Below are 25,417 nucleotides of genomic sequence, written 5' to 3'. Positions count from 1 at the left end.
AAGATATGAAAATGTCATTGATGTGGATTCGTCTTGAATGTGTTTATATAAAGGTGGCTGAAAACCGAAGTAAAAACATAAGGTTTCAGAGTAACAATATTGAAGCCAGCATGGAACAGATGGTCCTTTGATTGAACAGCACAGTGCATAGCTCAGATTCAAAGGAAGCTTAATTTGGTGCACATCTAATTTGGGGTGGGGGGGGATTGCAAGCTGGGTCAGGTATACTAAACAAGATCTTAAGTAGACTAAAACATCTTTCCCTCACGTTTTCTCTCACATTATGTTCCTTCTCCATGTTCTACATGACAAAGGTTTCACATCCCTCAGCTCGCACTTGTTTAGATAATTATAAACACAAGATACATCGTATCTCTGTAGCTTACAGCTAGTCAGAGACACCGTGGATGTGCCATACTATCATCTTTAAGCTTTAGAATGAAAGAACACCTTGACATAGTGTTATGTAGCAGGACAGAAGCCTCATCCTTTCTCCTTCCTGTCGATGATGACCTTTGAATGCATAATACACGGTTATTTGGCTGTGGGCTCTTTGCTTGGTTTTGTGGGCTAATGGTAATTCAGGTCAGAGGGGGGAGATGCCACATCATACCATTTGTCTTGTTTGAGATGCCAAACCACAAAAAATCAAGTCATTATTGTTAATTTTGCCAATTACCTGCCCTACAATACTCTCAGAGGGGGAGACGAGCGAGAACGCGGCTGACTGCAGCGGTTCAATGAGGCGGTAGATTTTAACATGCTGTTGGCATAGAAACAGAGGACTTGATTTGCTCACGTAAACAGCGGGAAGGATGTGCCACGTTGCTCCAGGTGCCATCCTCCAGGCAGACAGCGGTGAGCAGGCTGCTTGCGTCGGGCCTGTATCCCTCCTCACACTGATACTGCACTTTACTGCCCACCGTGTACTGGAAGCCGTGGAACGATCCGTTAGCAGGAGACTCTGGCACTCCACAAGATACAGCTGCCAATCAGACACAAACAGCACTGCATGAGGATACATGCTATACAGAGTATCTACACAACAGTGCACCTAGCAACGTATATTCAAATACCCATTCAGCAAGATCATATTCAGTGTTCAATACCTAGTGACTTGTCTTGCTGTGACATGCAAGCGTTACATGAGCAGCAACGATGTGCAGCATAACACTCATTTAAAACACAGGAAGTTTCTTAAAAAACACAGTTAAATAAATTAGAACAGTATTGGTCAAGATGGGCCAAATATAGGCCTACCTAAATTGAAAATAAATTGTACATTCTGAATTTGAATATCCTTGTTTTGTTTTGGTTGTTTGTTTCTATTGTATGCTTTTTAAAATAGTTTTGTAGATGTTTTACTATGTGGAAGTGTGCACTGAATAACTGAATACAGAAGACATGTTGAGTGATCAAATGTGAAGTTGATCGCTCGCCTTTAATGGTTATCTTTACGCAAACTTATTTTTGTTAGATACCATGCATAAATAAGGGATAGAAAATGTATACAGAAATAAATGTAAAATATAATATATTATAAAAATGCACGACATTGTAACAATGAATGCCTAACTTGAAAGTAGAAGCTTTGTAGGAATGCTTGAAGATAGTAAAACCATAAATTGTAATGAACAATAAAGTTTTATTTTATTTATTTATTTTACTATAAACAAAAATAATATATATACATTTTACAATAAGGTTCCATATGTTAACTGCATTAGCTAACATGAATTACCAATGGGGAAATGTTTTGTTTAGAAATCATCAACCAAAATATTTATAAATCTTATTACAAGTTAATTTGTTAATATTATTTAATGGACCTAAGGGCTAACATTAACTAACACTGAACGGTTGTATTTTTATTGACTAACATAAAAAAAGATTAATAAATACTGTAACAAACATTGCTTATTGTTAGCTGTAATGCACTAACTAATGTTAACTAATAGGACCTTATTGTAAGAAAAACTGACCTGAACCTTGCTTAAAACCTGACAGTTTGTCATGTCCTGTTGGTCTCGGGTCGTGTAGCAGACCTCTATTATATGCAACCATTCATATATGAAATTAGTTATTTTTAACAAGACAAAAAAAAAAAGGTCTTTAAAACTACTACAGGCACACACAAGCAACCATTCAGAAAAACCAATGGGACCAATTAAAGCTCTTCCTTATTAAAATCTCATCCGGAATAAAAAGCTGGCCCTGAGCCCTCCTCTACCTCTGTTTGACCTGCTGGCAGAATGCATGGATTGCTCCGGCCACTTAAAGAAATGATTGGCCTTCATGAGTGCCCATTGTAGATGCCCTTCGTTACAAATGGGGCCTAGTCAAGGCTACTCAGAGCTCTGTGCAATGGTAAAAGGATATTAGTGCTATGACCTCCAGTCCTTGGAATAGTGTCATTTACCTTTGTGTAAGATTCCTTGAGTAAAATCTTTGTGCTGTTGAATGTATAGAAACTTTGGTTGGCGTCTTTGTGAAACGTCCTTAAAAGCTGCTAATTTAACAGAGGCCCTGGGCAACGTTTTTGGGCAGCAGTCAGGAGCAGCTTTGCATTCACTAGAATGCTCTGACCCGTGGCAGACTGGGTAGCGCGCCTGCTCATGACATAAGAGCTCATAAGAGCTGTTTGCAAAAAGGAATGCAGTTTTGATGTCCTGACTCCATTTTCGGTCCTATACATTAGAGTAAAAATAAATAAAAATAAAAACCTCAAAGAAAAAGCATTGGGTGGTAGATACCGATAACTATTAGCAAACTTTTATGCACTTTATATATGAAATACTGTACTTTGCCTATAAATAGAATAACATATTTGATTTAATGTTTTAATTTTAATTCAATGTCACACAGGGTGCAAGCCTGCATTATTTTGTCTACCTAAAAAAAAAATAGAGCATTCCTAAAAATGTCTTAACCATTGCTGAGAGACCAGTAAAAAAATAATAATCAGATTTTACTTTCGCAATTGTTACACAAATCGAGACAAGCGCAACCATTCACTTTTATTACCAAAGTTATTGTAAGTAATAACTACAAACTAACATTTTATTCCAAAATAAGTTTTAGACTAAATTTAGACTAAAAGTGCAACCTTGTTACTCTCAAACCTGTAATTCATTCTGGCATTCTTTTTTTTTTTTTATTTACTTAAATATTTTACATTTTTGTCTATTTTTTTTTTAATGTTTATTATTAATTGTTAATGAAAAAAAAAAAAACATAAACCAGAGTTTTCAACAGTGTTCAGACTCACTCAGGCCCTATTGCATACATTACTCATGGAAAGTGCTAGACAAACCCAGCTTTTGATTTCGCCCAGCAGCTCAGGCTGGAAACCTGTACATTCTTCTATCCTGCTTCCGTTACACATTTGCGGGGACCAATCAGTAACTGGCTTATCCAGCTGGCACGCTATTGGCGGGTTTAATCCAATCCAATTCCTTTAAACCTCTCGACGAAGCTCGATGGCTTCTTTAGTTTAGCAAACAAATCGCTCGAGTGGGTGTAAATACCACTCACTTTAATGTTTTTAATTTTTTGCACAACATGCAAAAATCGCTCGATGCCATTGCTGCTTCTACAAACCGCTGATCAATGCTCCAAACCAACATGTTTGTTGACACGTTTCCTGCCTGGACTTTTCGTTGCAAAGTACGTCACCTGGATCGTTGGCCTGATTGGTTGAAGGACTATCCAATTGCGTACAGGGTCATTTAAACTACGCCCGTACATCACGCCTCTTGTGCAGTAGACTGAGTAGATTGAGCTTGGTCTGGTGATAGCCAGACTAGGAAAGTGCAGTATATACTTAAAATCATCTTATATGACCTGCCTTAAACCTGCACAAATAACAACTGTAACAATTAGACCTACAGTTCATTTGCTCTCTATTTATACGCACAGTCTGATATAAAGATGACTCGTCTTGCTAATGAACGCACAGCAAACCTCCAAAAGAGACCATTTTCTTTGACAATGCTCTGGAACAGAATGCGCGAGGGCTCAGTGCGAAAGGAGAAAGGGCAGACAAAATGCAACGTGGGCTGAAGGATAAAATTAGCACCTCAATAAAAGAGGAAGGAGCAGGGAAGGAAGCATGAACAATGAAATTAAGAGAACCCGCGACACATCAAACACATTCAATTACATTTCTGTCTTAGTCTTAGCGTGACTGAAGAGTCCCCCATTATGACATTGGGACAAAGGACACCCGTGATCTCATTGCACAGTCCTCGACGGAAGTGTTTAATGGAATAAAAGCGGCTTCTCGTCGAGGCGTGCGGAGGTGCTTTTGAGCGCCCCGCAGAATGACACATTTTATCATATGCGTGGAGGCAGGTCGCCTTTTCAAGGCAAATCCCAAACATTTGAATGACGGGACTGAGTCAGTGAATGTCTCTGAATAGTGTGATTTACCTTGGCATAGTGGAGCCAGATTGTCCCACTGGTAAAGCCCATTGGGATGGAGTCTGCATGTGGCATTTCTGTGACCCACGAGCCTATAGCCAGCGTTGCAGTAATACTGGAGTCTGCTGCCTGGCCGGTCTCTCGCTCTATTGATGACTCCTCCATTCTTGGGTGGATCGTTCACACTGCAGTATGCAGCTGCGGGAGAAGGCAACAATCACAGTTCGGTACAGTATGATGTTAAGGGTCATTCTTTTTGTTATCCATGTCAAAACATGCATCACATGTCCTGAATACAGATCTAATCATGGCCTTGATCAACCTTTCAGAAGATTTTAGTATAATGTGATTTTTTTTAATGTGGTGGTAATGTAATTTTTCTCTTTTCAGGTAAAAAAAGGAAAACAAAAACTAGCCTTAATTCCTTGTTATATATCATATATCATAAATCTTACATACTTTACAAACCTTATCTAATATAGGTTTGCTTCTGAAAAGAAGTGTATTTAGAAAATTTTACTGGATACAAAAAATGTCAGTGACATTAAAAAATAATCACCAGAAGTACATAATGAATCTTTGCAACTCTGAATATGGCTTCAGCTGGAACAAGGATGAACATGGTATGTGCCAACCACAATTTGTTTACTGTCCTAAATTGGTAGCTTAAAAAAATAGGTAACACTTTATTTTACAGTGTCCTTGTTACATATGTTACATGTACTTACCATAGCAATAACAGTAAATGATGCATAATTACATGCAACTAACCCTCAACCAAACCTTAATCCTACCCTAACCCTATAGTAAGTACATTTTGTTGATTAATATTACTCAGTTCTTAAATATATAATTACACTGTAACAATGACACCGTAAAATAAAGTGAAACCAAAAACTGTATATTTAAAAAATATATATATTTTTAGGAGATTTCTGTTTACTTTGTACAATAATTGGCCAATGTAAAGTGTGAGTACAAAAGCAAAACCTGTTCTCCACTTCTCTAGATAGCTTTTTATTAGACAGAAATGTGTATCCATATTTTTGGTCCGTTTCCATGCAAGACAATTATGCGCATTTTAAATGTATTACTCTTCTGTACGTTAATTTTGTTAACTTTTATGGTGGTACATGATCATTTAGATGATATGGACTAAAAGCCATACATCTCAAATTCTGATTTCATGTAGTCTTTAAAACTGTGTTTAAGTTTGATTCGGAGATTAAACGAATGTGAAAATGCAGCTTGCTGGTTATATATATACAAAAAAAAGATCATTAGATCTTGTTTTTGATGTGACACAAATACAAGTTTACCCATCATAAAAAGGAAAGCAGAAGCTCGAGGGATGTCAAAGCTTAATCTCACTTCAGACAGATCAAATCAAATGCATCATCACACCAACTCTGCTGAGAGGTCTAGACTTAGCTGCGAGTGATTAACCAGACCTAGCGTAAAAAAAAAAAAAACCTTCATGTGGCACTGAATTCTAATTTCCGAAAGCCCAACGGACTAAGAAAGGCGGGAAAAACAAGGAGGGCTTGAAGCTGCTTCTGAAAGATGTTTTGTAGAGATAAAAGTGTTATATTTATCAAAAAGTGTTACCTACATCCCGTGATTATTTCAACTCAAGAATCTAAATCCACAGTAGCCACTCTGAGGGTTTCAAAAACACAATCCCTCTGAGCAATGTAGTCGTTTCTCTTTCTGTCTGCTCTTGACAAAATCCAATAAACAGGAAACATGTGGCAACACACTGGAATAATGGGCCTGCATAGGGCACACCATGTCTGAAAGATCAACTGGAATGAACAGAGAGACCAAGAAACGTTGACAGAGAGGCAGAGGAACGGGTGAAGAGATGCCAAGTAATCATGGCCACTGGCTTTGCGGCCCATAAATCATGTTTAGCCATTGGTGGAAATGTCGGTCAGAAGAATACGACATGGTAGTTATTCAGCTAAATTTATTGCTGCATCTTTGACCACTATTACAGCAGACTTGCCAATGGCTCCCCGGAGGTAAGATGTGTCTGGTCCGAGCCTAATGAGGGCCAACTTAGAAAAGGCTGACTTCCTCACTTATTGACCCATTTGGATCCAAAGCAACTACCTTGAAGGGCTAAAAGTCCGGAATAAATCTGGCACACGTATTAATAAATACTACTGAATGTACCAACAGGCGACTTAGACAGAATTGAAAATGCAAGCCTGAATAAGATGTCTGGATGAATCAAAAGTGGAAATGAGAAATCAAAGAACCAAACAAATGGAGCTAGAGAAAAAGTATTTGATTCGCCAACGTGTTCCGGTGCACAGGCCTTCATCAGAAATAAAAGTGTAAAGATTTTATTGATTCTTAGATTTCTCCATTATACAAGTGTTGCTGGTTTTTTTTTCAATACAAGTTGTATAGAATAACTCTATAATACTTCTGGATGCATTAAGAAATTGTGAAATATGAAAAGGTAAACATGTTTAACACACCTGTGTAGCGTATTTTGAAGCCTTTCTTGCTGGTCGCATGATCGGTTGACCATCTGAGGTAAAGCTGGTTTGTTTTGCTAGTGAAATTCAATTGTGTGGAGTGGTTCCCACTCAAAGCCACCAACAGCGGACTCTGTCCAGATGGCCCTGGTAAATAAAACATCACAAAAACAAGTAAAGCTAAATATTGCAAACCACGGATCTGTTGGGCAGCAAGGCAGAAGAGAGTCCTTAAGAAGGACCAGTGATTCTCAAACTTTTCAAGCCAAGTACCAAACTTCAAACAAAACAGCATATCCACGTTTTAAAGTTCCACCTACAATAGTACCAGTACACATTACACCATTTATCCCTGTCACTTGGCTAGCTTCTTGAAGATCTCTAAAAATGCTCTAAAACACACATACACCACAATAATAGCATTTAATAGTTTTACAATTAATTTCAAACATTGAAATGAACTAACACCCAATCAAATATGAAGCTTAAGTAATATGGTATATCTTAAAACTTCTCCTGTCTATTTAGATACGCTTGAATTGCTCAAATTGATGCTCAAAACGAGTGTTAAATTCAGTGTTTCTGATTCAAATGCAGGCCACCTAATCATTCCTCCTAAATATCAAGCTCACAGCTTTTTTTTTTTTATCTCAGTTTTTGGCTTGACGTTTTGTAAATTTTTAATAGTGTGAATTTACTTTTTAATTAATAGGTCAAATGTGTCACAAATTAACATTTTAGTTGTACTACTTTGTAAAAAAAAAAGTACCAAAAATAGTATTTTTTGTTTAGTATGTGTTATAATATAATATAATATAATGTTATAATACATAGGATAAGTGGAATATAAATTGATGTATGGATACAATAACAAATGTAACGTTTACCATCAAACATCTCCAGTTCGTCAAACTGCTTCTCGCTCTGGAACATTTCCACAAAAATGGAGATGGTGAAGGAAGGCTGCACTCTGATGATCCAAGAGCAGGTCTGGGAGTTGGGGTAGTTTTTTGGAAAGCCAGGACTCAGGATCACACCAGAGGAGGCAGATCGCTCCTCATTTGCAGGACACTGAGCTGTAGGGTAGATACAGCATTCACATGAATCATGGCTATTATTATTACAAATCGCAATGTGGTTTTCCTACAAACAAAGATGCAAGCTCCAGAGTATTCCAGTAAAGACAGTAAAGTTTAAAAACTTTCTCTAACATGTGCAGTGCTTCTCCTGGATGCACCTCAGGGGCCGTGAGCCTTGGTTTGAGGAAGCAACAAAGTAAGTTGAAGCTTTTTGTTAATCCGCCTTGTGGGTGGGAGGGTGAAGGAAACAAACCAGGAGAACTATCGCTTCTTCATGGCATTGTACAGAAAGTACAGACAAGCCAAACGGCTCAATTTTACAACTGAAAGCTTTGCCGAGGATAACTGGAATGTTTTTTTTCCCCCTTGCTCCCAAGGTAGCTGTTGGCTACTGTCTATTTGTTACCATACAACAAAACAATGTTGCTTCTGGGCCTTCGTGCCATCTTTTTATGGATTATATTTTTTTAAAAGCTTTGATTACAAGAATCACACTAATGATTCAGCATCTTTATTATTTCTGATTACTGATCCCCAACCGTCTTTAAATTATTTAGGTTAAGTACTCTTCTTTTGGATGAGTTTTGTAATTACCATTATTCAATAGATTCTCATTACTATAATATAGTGCTTTATTTCTGTATTACTATTTTAAAAACTAGGAACTGGAATGTGTGTAAAGTTTTAGGCTTCATGCTGCATCAAAGCCACTTTTCCATAATCATGACGGTTGTGAAATATATACCTCACATATTTATAAGGTCTTTTTTTTTTTTTTACTTGCCTTCACATGCAGGTGGTGGTCCCTCAAACTGCAGGTGAGAGTTCAGCTTACATGTGACCTCATTGCTGCCAACCAATGTAAATCCAGGAAAGCATCGATACCTCACAATATCACCTGCAAGAATTCACATTTTTTCAATATTTTTTGCATCATGTCTTTGATATTCTTTAACAAATGGCCAGCTGCTCATACCGATTTCATAGTCCTGGTCTTCAAATAATATCTCTGCTTGTTCAACCATAGGGGGAGGAGGGCATTTCTTGAGCCGATAAGCTAAGGGAATGAAAAAAATAAGTTCTGAAGCAATTTGACTTTTCATTTACCTTTATAAGCATGACATGACACCAAACAGCCCACCTAGAGTATAAATTACACACACACGTGACAACATACAGTTCTATGAATCAACATACTGAGAGCCCTCTCAAGAATACAGAGTTGTGTTCAAACCGCCCGTCTACAACTCACAAATATGCCAGACTTTTTCTGAAAATGAAAGATTAGATGAAAGGTTCATTTTCACATGATTTTCCTATGCTCTTCGCCGCATGCCTGCATGCTGACACTGATATCAAAGAGGCCAAAGGAAGCTTCTATTTCTGACTCTTCTAATCTCCTGAAATAACGTGATGTCATCAGAAGCAGCCGTCATGCCTCCTTAGCGTATGAAAACAAGTTGAATCCCATGCTTCAAATATATTTCGAGCAGCACTTTACGGTATGCATTGCATTTCAGCTGCAACATTTTTCATTTGAAGGAGAAACTAACCATGGAAATTGAGGACAAAGAATCCACTTGTCGAGAAGTCGCTGTGGAACTTGATAAGAACCTGATTGAAAGTGCTGTAGGCTGACTCGAGGGCTGTGTTGCCGCTGAAAATCCCCAGCTGCGGGTAGCTTTGCTCTGGGCCGTCCCTGGAAGAGGGAAACTTGCATTGAAATTACATTACAACCTGTGATCCTGCCATAATCTTCAAAAGTTAGAGTGAGATTGTGCTGACTTTTGAATAAAAGCATTGCATTACAGACCAGCTTGAACGAAAACAGTAAAAATGATGACTTCACAGACTAGTCCGCTTGTTTAATGACTTATGAAGATGAACAGGCGATATTGCTGGGAAAGCACCGAAGATGTATATTTCCATATTATTTTCATCAAGTCAGTACTTTTTCAGATTATTCAGCAGAAATTACAACATTTTGCTCAATGGTCTGTTATTATTAACAAAGCTGTCATTATTCCTCAAAGATGTATACAGTATATCATAGTATATCAGTGTATTTGGTTTAGTCATTTGTAAAAACTACTGTTTAAAAAAACTATATTACAATAATACAGAAAAAAGTAATTACTTCTAAAGTCTTAATAACCCTGTATTAATTGCAGGCTATTAATTGTTAAAGGGTTAGTTCACCCAAAAACAATCCAAAAAGTCCCGGATTTCATAAAAAATATCTTAATTTGTGTTCCGAAGATGACCATAGGTCTTACAGGTTTGGAACAACATGAGGGTGAGTAATTAATGACAGAATTTTAATTTTTGGGTGAACTAACCCTTTAATGGCAGAGTATAAAGCCACAGTAGCCTATTTAAGTTTCATCGCTAGAGGTCGCTTATTCAAAACAGTAACACAGACGTAGCTTGATGACACAGTGACTGAGCGTGACATCATGGGAGTTGTCGTGTTCACCTCCACAGCCATTTTTGCTTTATGGGGTTACCTTTGGCGACAGAACCCACAGCAAAATATAGTGAATAATTGTGGTCCATCACGAATGTGCAAAACAAACAAATGATTGTCGGCTTTGACGCTACATTTTTTCAGGGAGCGCACTGTGTTCTAGCCACCATTCGACTGTAAAATGTAGGAGGGAGACGAGAACGCACTGCCTAGATAATTGATTGGAACATTTACTTATTAAAAACGGCCCGATGGAAGTGTTGATATAAATAAAGTCGTATGCAATGTCTGCAGCAAGGAATTTGCATGTCACCAGAATTCGTCAACTCTAGTACCACAAAGCATCCAGGAGTTAACGTTAATCCGGAGGTACGACCTAGCACGTCCTTTTTACAGTCTATGAGCACGTCCCGTGGAAAAAAAAAGGCATGATGTATTGATGTATTAGCGGGAGCGGAATATATTGCGCTGACAGGGGATCATGGACGTCAGTTAGCAATCACAATTGCCTTGGTGTTACGGCACACGTGGAAACTCCACTCATTCCCGTTAGCAATGCTAAAAACGGACACCAGGCATTACGCCGATGCCTGCGCCCAACAGTTTTTGTCTGTTTAATTTATTCATTGTGTCCCCTATGTTATAACTGTGGCCTGAGATGCCTTGTATGTACAGTGAAAAAAATTCACTTTTTAATTTTTTACATTTATTTCCTCAGCATATTAGGTCATATTGTTGATTGTTATGGCCATTATTTGAACAGTAAAAATAATAATAAAAGAGTTTTTGAACTTCAATGTCACTAATGCTGATTATTCATTGATTATTCATTGATTAATTTTGAATTTAAATATTTAAAATACGTTCACAGCAAAAAATTATGTATGTGATTAATTTAGATTAATTAATCACAAAGTATGTAATTAATTAGATTAAAAATTGTAATAGATTGACAGCCCTAATATATATATATTAGGGCTGTCTATATATATATATATATATATATATATATATACTACTACTACTTTCAAGGCCCAGAAAGGTAGTAAAGACATTGTAAAATTAGTCCATGTGACTGTAGTAGTTCAACTTTAATGTTATGAAGCGACGAAAGAAAAAAAAAAAAAAATGTATATAGTTTATTTTTCTTTCATTCTGAGAATTACCCCAATGCTACTTCTTAGATGACTGAATTTTCTTGAAATCTTGCTTTGCACAGTGACTACAGACTACAAATATTGGTAAACAAAGTGGAACTCGATACAAAGAGAGTAACGATTTGCTTGATGTACAACAACAACAGCAGCATTAGTCTAGTCTGCAAGCTTAAATAATTGGCTTGTCCTCATCTCAGTCTGATATTTGCTAAATGACTCGTTAAATGGAGCTGTGCTCACCAGACGGCGATATAGTCAGTCACGGGCTCAGTTTGGAGCAGGGTGAAGTTGATGTAAACTCCATGACCATGAGGCACGGTGATGAGCCAAGTGCAGTCCTGAGAGTCTGGGTACTCGTTTGGGTACTCTGGGGAGAAAATGGTGCCGTTTGGAGCCGTCATGTTGTAGCCACAGGGAGCTGTGTGCAGATAAGCATTACTCAACCATGACTGCATTAGTAATCTGTCTTTCAGAATGACAGCAAATGTTAAACACCAGGGAATGCAGCAAAATCTGAATGTTAGGGGAATAACTCACCCAAAAATGAAAAGTCTGACATTATTTACTCACCCTCATGTTGTTCAAAACCCATATGCTGTAAACCGCACACACACAACCCCCCGCACCCCCCAACGCTCACTCCCGCCGGATAATACTCCAAAATGGACCAAAAGCACCATATAGGCACTATCAAAAAAGACCTACAAACCTATTGTATGACTTCAGGAGTCATTTGGACTACTTTTAAGGTGCTTTTCTTGTCCTTATTTTAAGCTTAATAGTGTTGTTGTATGGGGAAAAACAGCATACAGATTTTGGAATGACATGAGGGCACTTAAACAATGATAAAATGTAAATTTTTGGTGATATATTCCTATAAAGATTCCTGTAGCAGAGAGTACTGTTTCATTTGCAGATGAGTGAAAACTGAAGAAGAGAACAAAACATTCCTGAGGCTGCAAGAAACAACATGGATAGAAGATACTGGCACAAAGTTCACAACACAATAACACAGTTAGGAAAGAAGAAAAAAAGGCCCAATAGTCTTTGCAGTTCAGATTCCCTGCAAACGGAAGCCTGGGAGAAACAAGTTGAGCGACTGATCGATAATAGACAGGTCGGCTTTCACACTACACTACCCACGCTAATCATCAAGGCTACAATTTAGAACAGCTCCCAGTAGCCTATGTCTCCACTGTTCAGGTCTTCAAAGTCTGTTTTAAAGATGTTTTTTGTACTCAAAAACACAATGGCTCGTATTGTACTCTTACTAGTAATACAAAGTAGTAACACTTCAGTTAAAGAGCATAGTTAAAAAGGCATTTGGGAGTGTACTGATAATACCTTTGTAAGTCTTGAAAAGTCAGAGCATTTCTAAAGCTTTCTGTTTCAAAGAGTGGGCAAAGGCGGCTAAAAATAACAGTGTGCTTATCACAACACAACTTGAGAAACTTAAAGAAATGCTAACAGGGATAGAAGAAAAAATAACACATTTCTTTACTTTCTTCCCTTCTCTTTACCTTCACAGTGAGGAAAGGGTTGGTTCCACTTCCTGTTGATTCCGTGCTGGCATGTTAACACAGGGTGGCCCACCAACACATATCCAGGGAAGCATTCAAATGTTATCGATTGGCCTGCATTGAAATCGCCGTTGATGATGTATCCATTGTGGAATGGATATGGGTCTTGACAGTTTTTTAATTCATATGCTAAAATAACAAAAACAAAACAAAACAAAACAGAACGTATGAATATCTGTATGTCTGGAAGTTGAAGTATGGTATTTCCACCCTCATGTTGTTCCAAAACCCATCTTTTTTGAAACATAAAATAAGATGTTTATGCGTCATAGAAGAAAAAAAAGTAAATAAAATAGGTTTGGAACGATATGGAGGTGAGTAGATTATGACAGAACTTTCATTGTTGGATGCATTTATTTATTCTTTTATTTATTAACACTGATAAACAATGATTCTTTAGTGAAGTAAATACTGCAGAAAAAACTAAAGTAATTTCTACATTGAATAAGTTAGTTCAGGCAAGAATAATAATACAAAAATAAATCTATATTAGTACTTGAACTTAAAAGTATATTTTACTTGGAATCAAAGTTATAAAATAAAGTAACACCTGCTTAACTTCCTGATGCCAGTGTTCACATCATGCACTGAGGCATTAATAATTAATACGGTAGGATTTTTCACTGTTTTTTAAGTTGTATTTTCTCGTTGCTTTTGTCGTTAGGTCTAGTTCATTTTCTCAAACAAGAGTTAATTTTCTACTCAAAATGACTCATTCATACTCAAAAACTATCCATTAAATGTTCCCGTTATTGTGTACAAAGTCTCTGTGTTTGGTTGGGTACCTCATTACCTATATTGTGTAGATATGTTGTCTTATAGATTATACAACATCCGGCTGGTTGAAAGTGTAACAGGAAATCTATTGTATTGTTTACTGAAATGTTTTTAAGTAAAGCATACACTTTAAAATCATGGCTTAATTCGGTGCCACATTGTTTGAGTCAAATTTACAAACAGTAAGTAAAATGTACTTTTTAAGAAATTGAGAAGGGTCATAAATTACTCAAACTTGAGAGACTTTATTTTGATGGTTCACTTTAGACATTGTACTAACTATTAGTAACTATTCAACTACATGTCAACTAGCAGTCATTAAAGTATTCATAGACTGTCTGCTTAATATCGGCTAACACTTTATGTTGATGCTCCCCGTAATAGACATTTCACTGACTATAATAACTGTAACTACATGTCAACTTATTCTACTTACCCGAAGCCTAGCACCTACAGTAACCGTAACCAAACAGTCTACTAACCGTCAACTGCAGTCTACTGATATTTTAATGAGTTAGTTGACATGTAGTCGACAATTTACTTATAGTCAGTAGAAAGTCTAAAAGTGGACCATCGAAATATATTAACCCAAACTGACCAAGTTAAATTGACTTATTCGCTTTGTTAATTTTACATAACTTAGTTAAATAAATAACTCTGATGAGAGTTAGTAGACATGTAGGTGCAACGTTACTTGTATAGTCAACAGAATGTGTTAAAGGGACCATCAAAATAAAGTGAAATCAAAGCATGTCTTAAACCAGACGTTAAGGGTTAAGATATTAAGTGCAAAATTGATTAGTGCCCAAATTATAAAATTACTGAAATATTTTTTGATTTAATACATTTCAAATTGGGAAACATTCATTAACGAGACTAAAATAATGTTTCAAGGAATGTATGACAAACCTACAAGACACATACGTGTTGCTAATCTGCATATCGTCACCCGTTCACCAGTTCTGTTCAAACATACGTGCATCTCCAGACAGCATTTCAAGTGCAGTGCTTATGATCAACAGCTTTATAATCATATTATTTCATCCTGCATTATTGTTTGTGTATCAAAACATGGCATCAGTATTCTCCTCCGTCTGGCAGCACAGATCAAGGCTAAGCCTGGCTCTTTTCAACTCAGTCTAGAGTGGATAAGAAACAGAGAGAGACGAACTGTTTGACCTAAAAGTGAGGAGACCAGACAATGGTGAGTTATTTATATCGAGTGGAATCCAAGTGCACATCCAAATGCACCATCTTATTGATTTTGAAATGCTTTCAAGACCCCAGCTGTCATAATGGAGTGTCCTCCCAGTGATCTCAAAGGAACTGAATCTTTAGATATTTCCAATGATCCTGGTAAAAGGCCGTCACTCCCACATGAAGGGCCAATACAAAATCAAGGACGGCCAATGTCTACAAGAGAAGAGAGTGCAGTATGCAAATTGAAGATGGAGTGTCACCCACCTTGGTAAGTGAGTTTGAAGCCCTGTCTGTTTTCGGAGTGGTCGCTGTAGAAGTGGATGACGGTTTCGTGCGTGCTGCTCAGCAGAGGGGGTGGCAGTTGGCTTCCGCTGAACTGTCCAATCAGAGAGCTGCTGTGCTGTGGCCCGTTGCGAACCTCTAAAAAATCATGGTTATCCTCAGAGGTGAAGTTGAGAAATTGGATGTGTGCCCCTGTGGAGTGAGAGGTCACATGTTAGACTTTCACAATGTTAAACAGGCTGTGTGTTATGTGCATAATTTACATAAGGAATGTCTTTAAAGTGACAGGCTTTTTTTAACCATTGACTCTGACAGGCCTGTACAGACCTGCTGTTTCTGCTGCTCTGAGACACTGTTAATTGGTGAATCGTTTTTCCCTCATGTTCATGTGTGCAAAAAAAAAAAAAAAAAAAAACTATTCATGTTTGCTCAGTAATTGGCTCCATGTGAACTGTGATATTGCTGGAAAACAGGAAGAAAACTACCATGTTACTAACAAACTGATCTTGATTCAACAGAAGACATTGCACTTGTCATAATCTATGTGGCCATCTATCTATTAAAACAGTTATTTCGACTTATAAAACATTTATTATTTAAAAATATAAATAATACAAAATAAAGACATGTATTATTGCATTTTATGTTTATTTTTTTCTAAATGCGGACCAATTGTCTGATAGCACAAGTGAATAATTGAATACAATATTTCCATTAACAAATTAGTTCTAGTATTAAGGGTTAGCATTTTGTTCATCTTTGAAACATACATGAATATATTTTCTAAAAAATGTTAACTTTGACACTTCAAAAAGTTCATAAATACATAGTACAGTAAATGTAATCCATATGAATTAAACAGTTTCATCACAGTAATTTTTATTAAGAGATTAATCCTTTACTGTATATAATGAACAGATTCAATTTAGGCTTTTTCGTAGTTCAAAAGTGCTTGTTTAACACACAAAAGTAAAAAGATAACTTTTAATCTTCCCTTTGCCATATTTCAAGTGCTCTATGTATGTGTGTGTATATATATTAATAAACGATTAAATTAAATCAACATTTTAAGCAACCTCTAAGTGTCTCTTCAGAAGACTTGCAATCAATCAATTCAAACCAGACAAGCTCAAATTTACGTAAGACCCCGTTTACGCTGGTATTTAGCGTCATCCACTTGTGATACGGTCGACCAAAATGCATCTTAAAGGATTAGTTCACTTTCAAATGAAAATTAGATTCAAACTGTGCTGCAGTTGTTTGTGATGTATTGGTTTACTAACGAGGTAATTAAGAAACGGCAGAAAAGAGACGAGCACTGATATTGCTCTGACTATTACGGACATTGACCGTGAGATGGCTGGGACGAACGCGCTGAAAATTTCCTCTTCCACAAATACGCTTAATAAAGCCTGAACCTCGTCGTCGGTCCAGGTGTTTTTTTTTATTTTATTAAATTCCATATTTGCAGACAGACATCTCTTACTGCATGAAGCCACGAACCGCAATAGATTTTTAAAAATGCCGGTTAAAATAGAATGCTGCGTGGAGTCATCCAATAAAAATGCGGCGTGAACACAACCAATCAGCATCTTCAGCGCACAAGTCCCGCCCCCGAAAGTTCCTGAACTTTGAAAAAGTACTACCTCGCCAGCAGGGACTTTCGGAGGGGGAAATATTTACCCGGAACTTCATTTAGACCCTGGTTCCTGTGGTGTAAACACACAGAGTACCAGCCCAAAGTTCCTAGTTCCTGGGGAAAGTTCCCGCGGTGGAAACGCGGCTTATGTGAACTTTTAGCTCAAAATTCCCCACAGATATTTTTTTATATCATGTTAAAGTTGTCACTTTTTGAGGGTGAGCAAACACACACCGTTTTTGTGTGTGTCCCTTTAAATGCAAATGAGCTGCTGCTCCTGGCACAGGGGGCGGAGCTTCAAGTGTATTTTTACCTCACACACACACATGCACTGAAAATTCAGAAAGATGGAGAGACTCAAGAAGAAGTGACAACATGTAGAACATTTCTGAATGGTTAGTTGATGAATTTATGTAGCTTTTGTGTAGTTATCTTCTAGTCATTGATAAGCATATTCTGTCATGATAATCTATAAATTGTGTTCAGGGTGCGGGGTTTATGTAAATTTTAGGGTTGGTGATGTCACTAACCCGGGAGGAATGTCGTTTAGTCCTTACCAGCTGTTTGTTGTAGTCCTTAAAAAGCTATTTCTTTAAAATAAAATATCTCCCTTTGCTTTGAACTTTAAGCTTTGTAACTTTGCAGATGTTGTTTATGCTCAAACAGCAACATTACACACTAACTAAAGTTAGAAAAGTGAAATCATAATCAACCACCCCTTTAAAAAAAAGTTTTATTATGGCAGTGGATTGCAACCAACAGATTGAAGCACAAAAACGTGCATCCGTCATAAACGAACTTCACGCGGGTCCAAGGGGTTAATAAAGGCCTTCTGAAGCAAAACGATGAGTATTTGTAAGAAAAATATTCATATTTAAAACTTTATAAAGTAAAATAACTAGCTTCCAGCCAAACGAACATACGGATTCCAATTAAGTCTAAAGCGCAACTTATGGGAGTAATGCAACGTACTGCTGATATTTGCACTACGCCATGACGCACTACACTGACGTTACAAGTTGCGGATTAGGGGCAAGTAGACTGCGTGGACGTTTGGCCGGTGAAGTTCATTTATGACAGATTGATGCACATTTTTGAGCTTCAATCTGTTGGTTGCAATCCACTTCCATCATAAAACTTGGAAGAGGCAGGATATTTTTTTATATAACTCTGATTGTATTTGTCTGAAAGAAGAAAGTCATATACACCTTGGATGGCTTGAGGGTGAGTAAATCATGGGCTAATTTTCATTTGAATGTGAACTAATCCTTTAAAGATACAATATGTAAGTTTTTTCACCACACACTAACCTCTTACAATAACAAAGGCGTATGTTGATGATGCAAAATTTCCTGCGGAATTATGGAACTTGTCGTCAAGCCGATGGATCTAATAATGTTTATGGATGAGTGAATACATTGATGTTTTTATCATGACTGTGGTATGAAGCAGGGCGCGATTGCTAATAAGAGACATATATCAGCGCCACACGCGAATCCCACGAATATAAAGGAATAAGGACATTTCTCCAGTTAATTCTACCGGACTACCCGTAGGTGCTGTATTAATACTCATACACAGGACACAGGTCAGCTTATTAGACAAATTAAGCTTGTGAGGTAACACAGCACAGTTTCACTTGGTCTACACTATCACACTAAACTGCGTTGAAAGTTATAATGTTATTCTATGTGTTAGTTTGTCTGTATGAGACTAGCAGTAAGCAAGATCAACATTAGAATAACATACAGATCATACTAACATTTCATCATGTTGAGCTATAATTGATAATTAACATTGATTACTTTTATGTACATTTGCTCACCTGCTCATCTCGAAAATGCCACACTGATATAGATCCTTGTTTTAGTTATCCTTTTTTCCCCAAAGTCTGCTTCCCATGGTCCATAATGTTTGAACAAAACAACAGCAGCGTGCAGCTAGAAGTTACACACTACGCAGTTGTCCACGTATGTCGCCATGTTTACTATGGCAGTACTACGAACGGAAACCAGGGATAACGCGGATATTACGTCATTGACAGGCGACAAGTGAACAAGTTTTCCGGGACGGCCAATTATTTAAATTTGGAATTTCTCTGAAATTAAAAATCTTTGGGAACTTTTGGGATATTGCAAGTACACAACTGCAGGAAATATATCACGCTGTGCAAGTGATTTTTGGATATTTGATTACAAAATTATTACATATTGTACCAGTTGTAACAGGGCCAAATTCTGGGCCGGCCCTGACTACACCAGAGCTGCATATCTCTGGTTTTGTTGCTGTCACTGAAATTCATTGTGTAGCTCCAAGCCGCCAGAAAATAGTACAGTTAATACACCAGTGTGAAATTTTACAATTATGCACCATTAAGTTCACCGCATCTTCAACAATTATTCAGTCTTTGTCTCCAACTAGATGATTTGAACTTAATATTTGCGACATAAAAGAAGATGGTTAGATAATACGACAACAAAAGTCACTGAAAGCATGTGTCGCTCCGAGACGCCTAGGGCAGCTCTTTTAAAGATTAGCTTTATTGTCATTCTGATGCGGTGCTATCCCCTAACTGCACTTAACTCTACCTATTCAGACTGTCCTAAAAGCTATAATCAGCACCCACAAAGCCATCTGTGTGTCTTATTCAAATGATTGTAGCCTGTTAACAGTGAAAGCTAATGCATTTTTGCTACACAGCACAAACATGATGGTTCTTGCTCTTGTTTGTGCAGTGGCTGCTTGATAAGGCAGAAAATTGCTTTTGGATATCTCAATGTTACATTGTTTTCTTCCAAGTTAGAGGGGGTCGGAGAAGAAATAGTTGTGCTCCAGGATAAGTGTGAATGGCTTTTTTTTTATTTTAAATGACATGCAATTGCCTTGTTAACAGCTGGAATGGTTTCTTTGTTCTCAACTCATTTGAACTGTGAGGCGGGAGAGAGCAAATGGGCTACGACTAAATGACTTGCGTCGACTGCCAAAGTCTCAAACAACAACTTAAAATTTCAGATAAATGAAACCAAATAACACTCTTGTGTCAAGTGTCAGAACATCAGATGGAAAGGAAGTATTACTTTGTGTCTGTCGGTATTCAGCACGATGCTGTCTGCTTTTTGGGTAAATACCAGATGCATGAGTCTACTCATGCAATTAGTCTGCTTAGTCAATCGGCGTCATTCATGAAACACAAGTGAATTTCTATGTGAAACGTTCAGGAAAACACTCTTGCGCAATTGTCACATTCAATTCAATGCTTTTGTTCCATCAATGAGACTCGCAGAGTAAACAAACTTATGAACACTGTCAAAATAAATTGTGTGAGTTCAAACAAGAGCTAGCTTTAATCAAATATTGACATTTTAACTATTATTTTCTGGAAAAAAACAAAGACGATGTAAGAATAAAATACCATGTAGGCTCTATTAAATGATTTCTCAAAAACATCCAATTTTTTATTTAACAGTTCTTTAAAAAAAACAAAGCTTTCTTGATAGAGGAAAAACGTGCCGATTTTGCAGCCCTCATGCTACTGAAAACCGTAAAGTCAACATGATCTTCTGTCCCCTACATAGGATAAGATTTTGAGGAATGGATGGATGGATTAAAGGCAGGGTAGGTGATTTGTTCAAAGAACATTTTATGTTATACTGGTTGAAAGTCTTTTCTGCCTTCTCCTGATAGCTATTACTAAGCTAAGTGGTCTATATATATATATATATATATATATATATATATATATATATATATATATATATATATATATATATATATATATATATATATACACACTCATGGCCAAAAGTGTTGGCACCCCTGAAATTTCTCACAGAAAAGTATGGAAATTACACATGTTTTCCTATACACGTTTATTTCCTTTGTTTGTATTGGAACAACACAAAAAAACTAGGAAAAAAGCTAATTTGACATAATTTCACACAAAACTCCAAAAATGGGCCGGACAAAATTATTGGCACCCTTTCAAAACAGTAACAGGTGTGGGCAATATAAAAATCACACCTAAAAGCAGATAAAAAGGAGAGAAGTTGACTCAGTCTTTGCATTGTGTTTCTGTGCATTAAGATCTAGATGTTCCTTTTTCCACAGTGCGCAACATGATCAAGAAGTTTGCAAACCATGGCACTGTAGCACTGTATCTCCCTGGATGTGGACGGAAGAGAAAAATTGATAAAAGGTTGCAACGCAGGATAGTCCGGATGGTGGATAAGCAGCCCCAAACAAGTTCCAAAGAAATTCAAGCTGTCCTGCAGGCTCAGGGTGCATCAGTGTCAGCACGAACTATACGTCGACATTTGAATGAAATGAAACACTATGGGAGGAGACCCAGGAAGACCCCACTGCTGACACAGAGACATAAAAAAGCAAGACTACAGTTTGCCAAAATGTACGTGAGTAAGCCAAAATCCTTCTGGGAAAACGTCTTGTGGACAGATGAGACCAAGATAGAGCTTTTTGGTAAAGCACATCATTCTACTGTTTACCGAAGACGGAATGAAGCCTTCAAAGAAAAGAACACAGTACCTACAGTCAAATATGGTGGAGGTTCAAATATGTTTTGGGGTTGTTTTGCTGCCTCTGTTACTGGGTGCCTTGACTGTGTGCAAGGCATCATGAAATCTGAGGATTACCAAAGGATTTTGGGTCGCAATGTAGGGCCCAGTGTCAGAAAGCTTGGTTTGCGTCCGGGATCATGGGTCTTCCAACAGGACAATGACCCCAAACATACTTCAAAAAGCACCCAGAAATGGGTGGCAGCAAAGTGCTGGAGAGTTCTAAAGTGGCCAGCAATGAGTCCAGATCTAAATCCCATTGAACACCTGTGGAAAGATCTTAAAATTGCTGTTGGGAAAAGGCGCCCTTCCAATATGAGAGACCTGGAGCAGTTTGCAAAAGAAGAGTGGTCCAAAATTTCGGGTGAGAGGGGTAAGAAGCTTATTGATGGTTAGGAAGCGATTGATTTCAGTTATTTTTTCCAAAGGGTGTGCAACCAAATATTAAGTTAAGGGTGCCATTAATTTTGTCCGGCCCATTTTTGGAATTTTGAGTGAAAGTATGTCAAATTAGCTTTTTTTCCTCAGTTTTTTTGTGTTATTCCAATACACACAAAAGGAAATAAACATGTGTATAGCAAAACATGTGTAATTTCAATTCTTTTCTGTGATAAATACTTCATTTTCTGGAAAAAATGTCAGGGGTGCCAACACTTTTGGCCATAACTGTATATATATATATCTTGTCTGTGGAAGGCGTAGGACAATGAAATGTTGGTCCATCATTACATTTGGTCCGATGTGCTACCTGCCTGCCAACGTATGTATTTTCACACCTCCACACACCATACTCGCGCAGACATCACACGTCATGAGCGTGTTTCATGCTATGCAGGGTTAGACAGACATTAGTCACAGAGAACCGCAACCAAAACAGCAGCCACCTTTTACAGTTCCTCCTGAACCAAAACAACAGCTTATGCTGCGTTCATGGCATAACTACAGGTAGAGATGGAAACCAGGGACATTATACTCAGAGTTTGTGTCTCAAATTTATGTGTTTCAATAGCAACACAATCAACGGCGAAATGAATCTGCAGCAGTCAGGTGGTAAAGGTCAGTGTTCTTTAATTTTTAATGTGTATTATTTATTGTAATGTTATGTGCTTTGAGACATGAGGTAGTTTAACGCTGCTTTAGTTTGCTCTTTGTTGTACGCGTCCATGTGTTTTGAAGGAGGCATGGGTTTGGAGAGAACTCTGAAGGGAGGATGGGATCTTATGCTTTCAAAGCTAGTTTGCTATTGCTAGCCTCTCCGAAAATTACCTACCCTACCTTTAAATGCTGTTTTCAATACATTTTACCTACTGGTAGTGAAACAAGACAAAAGTCGAGCAGTATTTGATTTTGTCCATTGAAATTGTCCGGATCAAGACATTTTGGCATTTTATACAAAAATGAGAATTTGAAAGAAAGAGAAGTCGTCATTTCATCTGAAAATTAAACTTGCATCAGATGTGGAGGTAATTTTTTCACATTTTAATGAAGAATTGTGACTATTAAATGTTCATAATTTGTTCAACAACATGACCAGGAAAGTCCGTTCAGAAAATAAATATGTCCAATTTCAATTTCATGTAGACTTTTAAGTCAGTAATTTCATTGTATAAGTTAGTTTTCCCTCAATGCTGGTCATAATGTACCGGCACACTGCAGTGTACAAGATGAAGAGGACAAAACTTCTTGAGAGAAACCGTTTGAAGTTGTAATCTCCTGACAGCTGATTCAGTAGCAGCTCTCGGCGCACTCACCGTATCCAATGGGAAGCATGATTCTCCAGGTGCAGTCCAAGTTTCCAGGGTAGTTCCCAGGGAAACCCGGGCTCAGGACCACGTTGCTCAGATTGTACAGACTCCCGCCGCACTTCGCTAAAAAACACAAGGAGACATAAAAGAGAATGCCAAAGGTGCTTGAAAATGAAAAACTATGAAAAAGTTGTATGGCTAAGAAAATGTGCCATCTGATTAGAATAGGAAGACATACCAATACAGAGTGGAGGGGGGTAATTCCAGCGACGCACGGTTCCTGGCATACACGTTATGTGAGAATGTCCCTGGAAAGCAAGAGGTCACATGATACCCTTTTCTACCACATGATTGCTCGTTTGTACCTGTGTGCAAATGAGGCATACTGTATTTGTGTGTCAGGGCTGTGAACAAAAAATCAACACCATACCTGAAGCATGTATCCCGGCTCACAGCTGAATGACACAACCTCATTCACCATGTACCTGTCGCCATTCTTAATGCCATTGGCTGGGATCACGGGTTCCGGGCAGGTTGTCAGTCCCACAGCTAAATGGATCAGAGAAGGCATCGAGATACAGAATCAGCATATCATACCATAATTCTCAAAAATGGATACAGTTATAGTGTCAGGTTTTCCCAATCATTTGAAGGCATATGCTCAATGTAGTTTTATGCTGTCTTTTATCCACTCGATTTCAGTGCGTAAATTCAGTACCATAATAGACTGCGATGTTGCCATGGCAACGGCTGTGGTGTGGTTCATGAGAGCGTGCTTTCTGCATTTCTCTCGTTGAGATATGCCACACGACGGGTGGCTTTGTCACAGTGGTGTGCTTTTTTCTGTATTTTTGCAAAGTGAGTGTTCGTTTGAGATAAAGTTACACTGCAGAAATATGTCTACAAACAAAAGAAGATGAAAAGAGAAAATTGCTTTTGTGATCTTTGATGGTCACTAGCTACATCTCAATTATATCAATACATTAATAATAATACATTAATTAGTTCTGAGCAAGATGTTGTTTCATGGTCATGGTGCACCATTTCTCACATGTGTTTTACTGTGGGCGAGTGCTATTTTAATATCATTTAGATACTATTATAGTTTTTATTATTTTTATATTCGCATTTTAACTTAGTTTTTTGTAAAAAAAAAATGTTTATATAGTTATTATTTTTCACGTCAGTTTTAGTTATTTTATTACATCAAGTTCAACTAAATAAAAAGGAGAAATTTTGCCCTGATACCTGAAATAAACTATATACTTTTTAATATTTAATTTTATTTCAAGGAACAAAACTTTTTATTTGTATGGTTTAAGTTAACGACAGTGACCCTGCTGTGGGGTCTCTCAGAGGATGCACTATGAAACTGGGCAGGGAAAGAGCTTATGTTCTGAGAGCTGAGGCAAAGATGACAGCTCAAAGCTGATGGCAATGTAGCAAATTGAAGCGGTTTGCCAAGACCCTCTCTTTCTCACTCCATTTCATCTTTATTCATAACCTTTCTAGTACATCAGAGTCAACATGATTCTTAAATTTTCAACAAAGCTAATGTTGCAGCATATATTAATCTGAGTGGTGTGGCCCTCTGAAATGAAAAGGCAAAGTCCCTCTCAGTGTCACCATTATGTTCAGTTTGTTTAGTTATCATGGACTTTTAGTTTGCATTCAGTAGTTTCTATCTCCCTTTGTTAATTTTCCCGCCCCTCCTTGGTCGTCATGGTTTCTGTCATTATGAGTGTGTATCAGCTGCATATCACTAATTAGCTCATTTGTATTCACACTACTTAAGTTTCTCCTTCACCGTCATTCAGTGTCCGGTCACGTTTATACCTGTGTGTGTGTTTCTGCTACCTGCTTGGATTTTAAGTAAACTTTGTGTTGGAACCTTAATTTTCTGTGTAATTCGTCTGCCTGCCTGCACAAACCGGTAACGCTCAGCATTGGAGTTTTTTTTAGTTCAGTTCCATTCAGTAAATACATTCTGTTCCCGTTCCATTTGGTGT

General features: G+C 37.6%; 1 protein-coding gene across 1 annotated transcript in view; it reads right to left on the bottom strand.

Annotated features, from left to right (window-relative positions):
• LOC307010858 (CUB and sushi domain-containing protein 1) overlaps nucleotides 1–25,417 on the bottom strand; it is a 605,591-nt gene that overhangs the window by 46,339 nt on the left and 533,835 nt on the right. The window contains exons 38-50 of the mRNA XM_079635929.1: nucleotides 23,839–23,957; nucleotides 23,647–23,716; nucleotides 23,415–23,531; nucleotides 15,436–15,645; nucleotides 13,135–13,323; nucleotides 11,855–12,032; nucleotides 9,544–9,689; nucleotides 8,967–9,047; nucleotides 8,775–8,888; nucleotides 7,799–7,987; nucleotides 6,912–7,058; nucleotides 4,432–4,620; nucleotides 800–985 (exon numbers count right to left, since the gene is read on the bottom strand). Of these exons, the coding sequence (XP_079492055.1) occupies nucleotides 800–985; nucleotides 4,432–4,620; nucleotides 6,912–7,058; nucleotides 7,799–7,987; nucleotides 8,775–8,888; nucleotides 8,967–9,047; nucleotides 9,544–9,689; nucleotides 11,855–12,032; nucleotides 13,135–13,323; nucleotides 15,436–15,645; nucleotides 23,415–23,531; nucleotides 23,647–23,716; nucleotides 23,839–23,957 (1,935 nt within the window). The remainder of the gene's footprint in view (nucleotides 1–799; nucleotides 986–4,431; nucleotides 4,621–6,911; nucleotides 7,059–7,798; nucleotides 7,988–8,774; nucleotides 8,889–8,966; nucleotides 9,048–9,543; nucleotides 9,690–11,854; nucleotides 12,033–13,134; nucleotides 13,324–15,435; nucleotides 15,646–23,414; nucleotides 23,532–23,646; nucleotides 23,717–23,838; nucleotides 23,958–25,417) is intronic.

Source organism: Phoxinus phoxinus (assembly GCF_949152265.1).
Source record: "Phoxinus phoxinus genome assembly, chromosome: 14".
Taxonomy (NCBI): Eukaryota; Metazoa; Chordata; class Actinopteri; order Cypriniformes; family Leuciscidae; genus Phoxinus; species Phoxinus phoxinus.
Note: the sequence above shows the minus strand (reverse complement) of the source record. Positions and strands in the feature narration are given on the sequence as shown.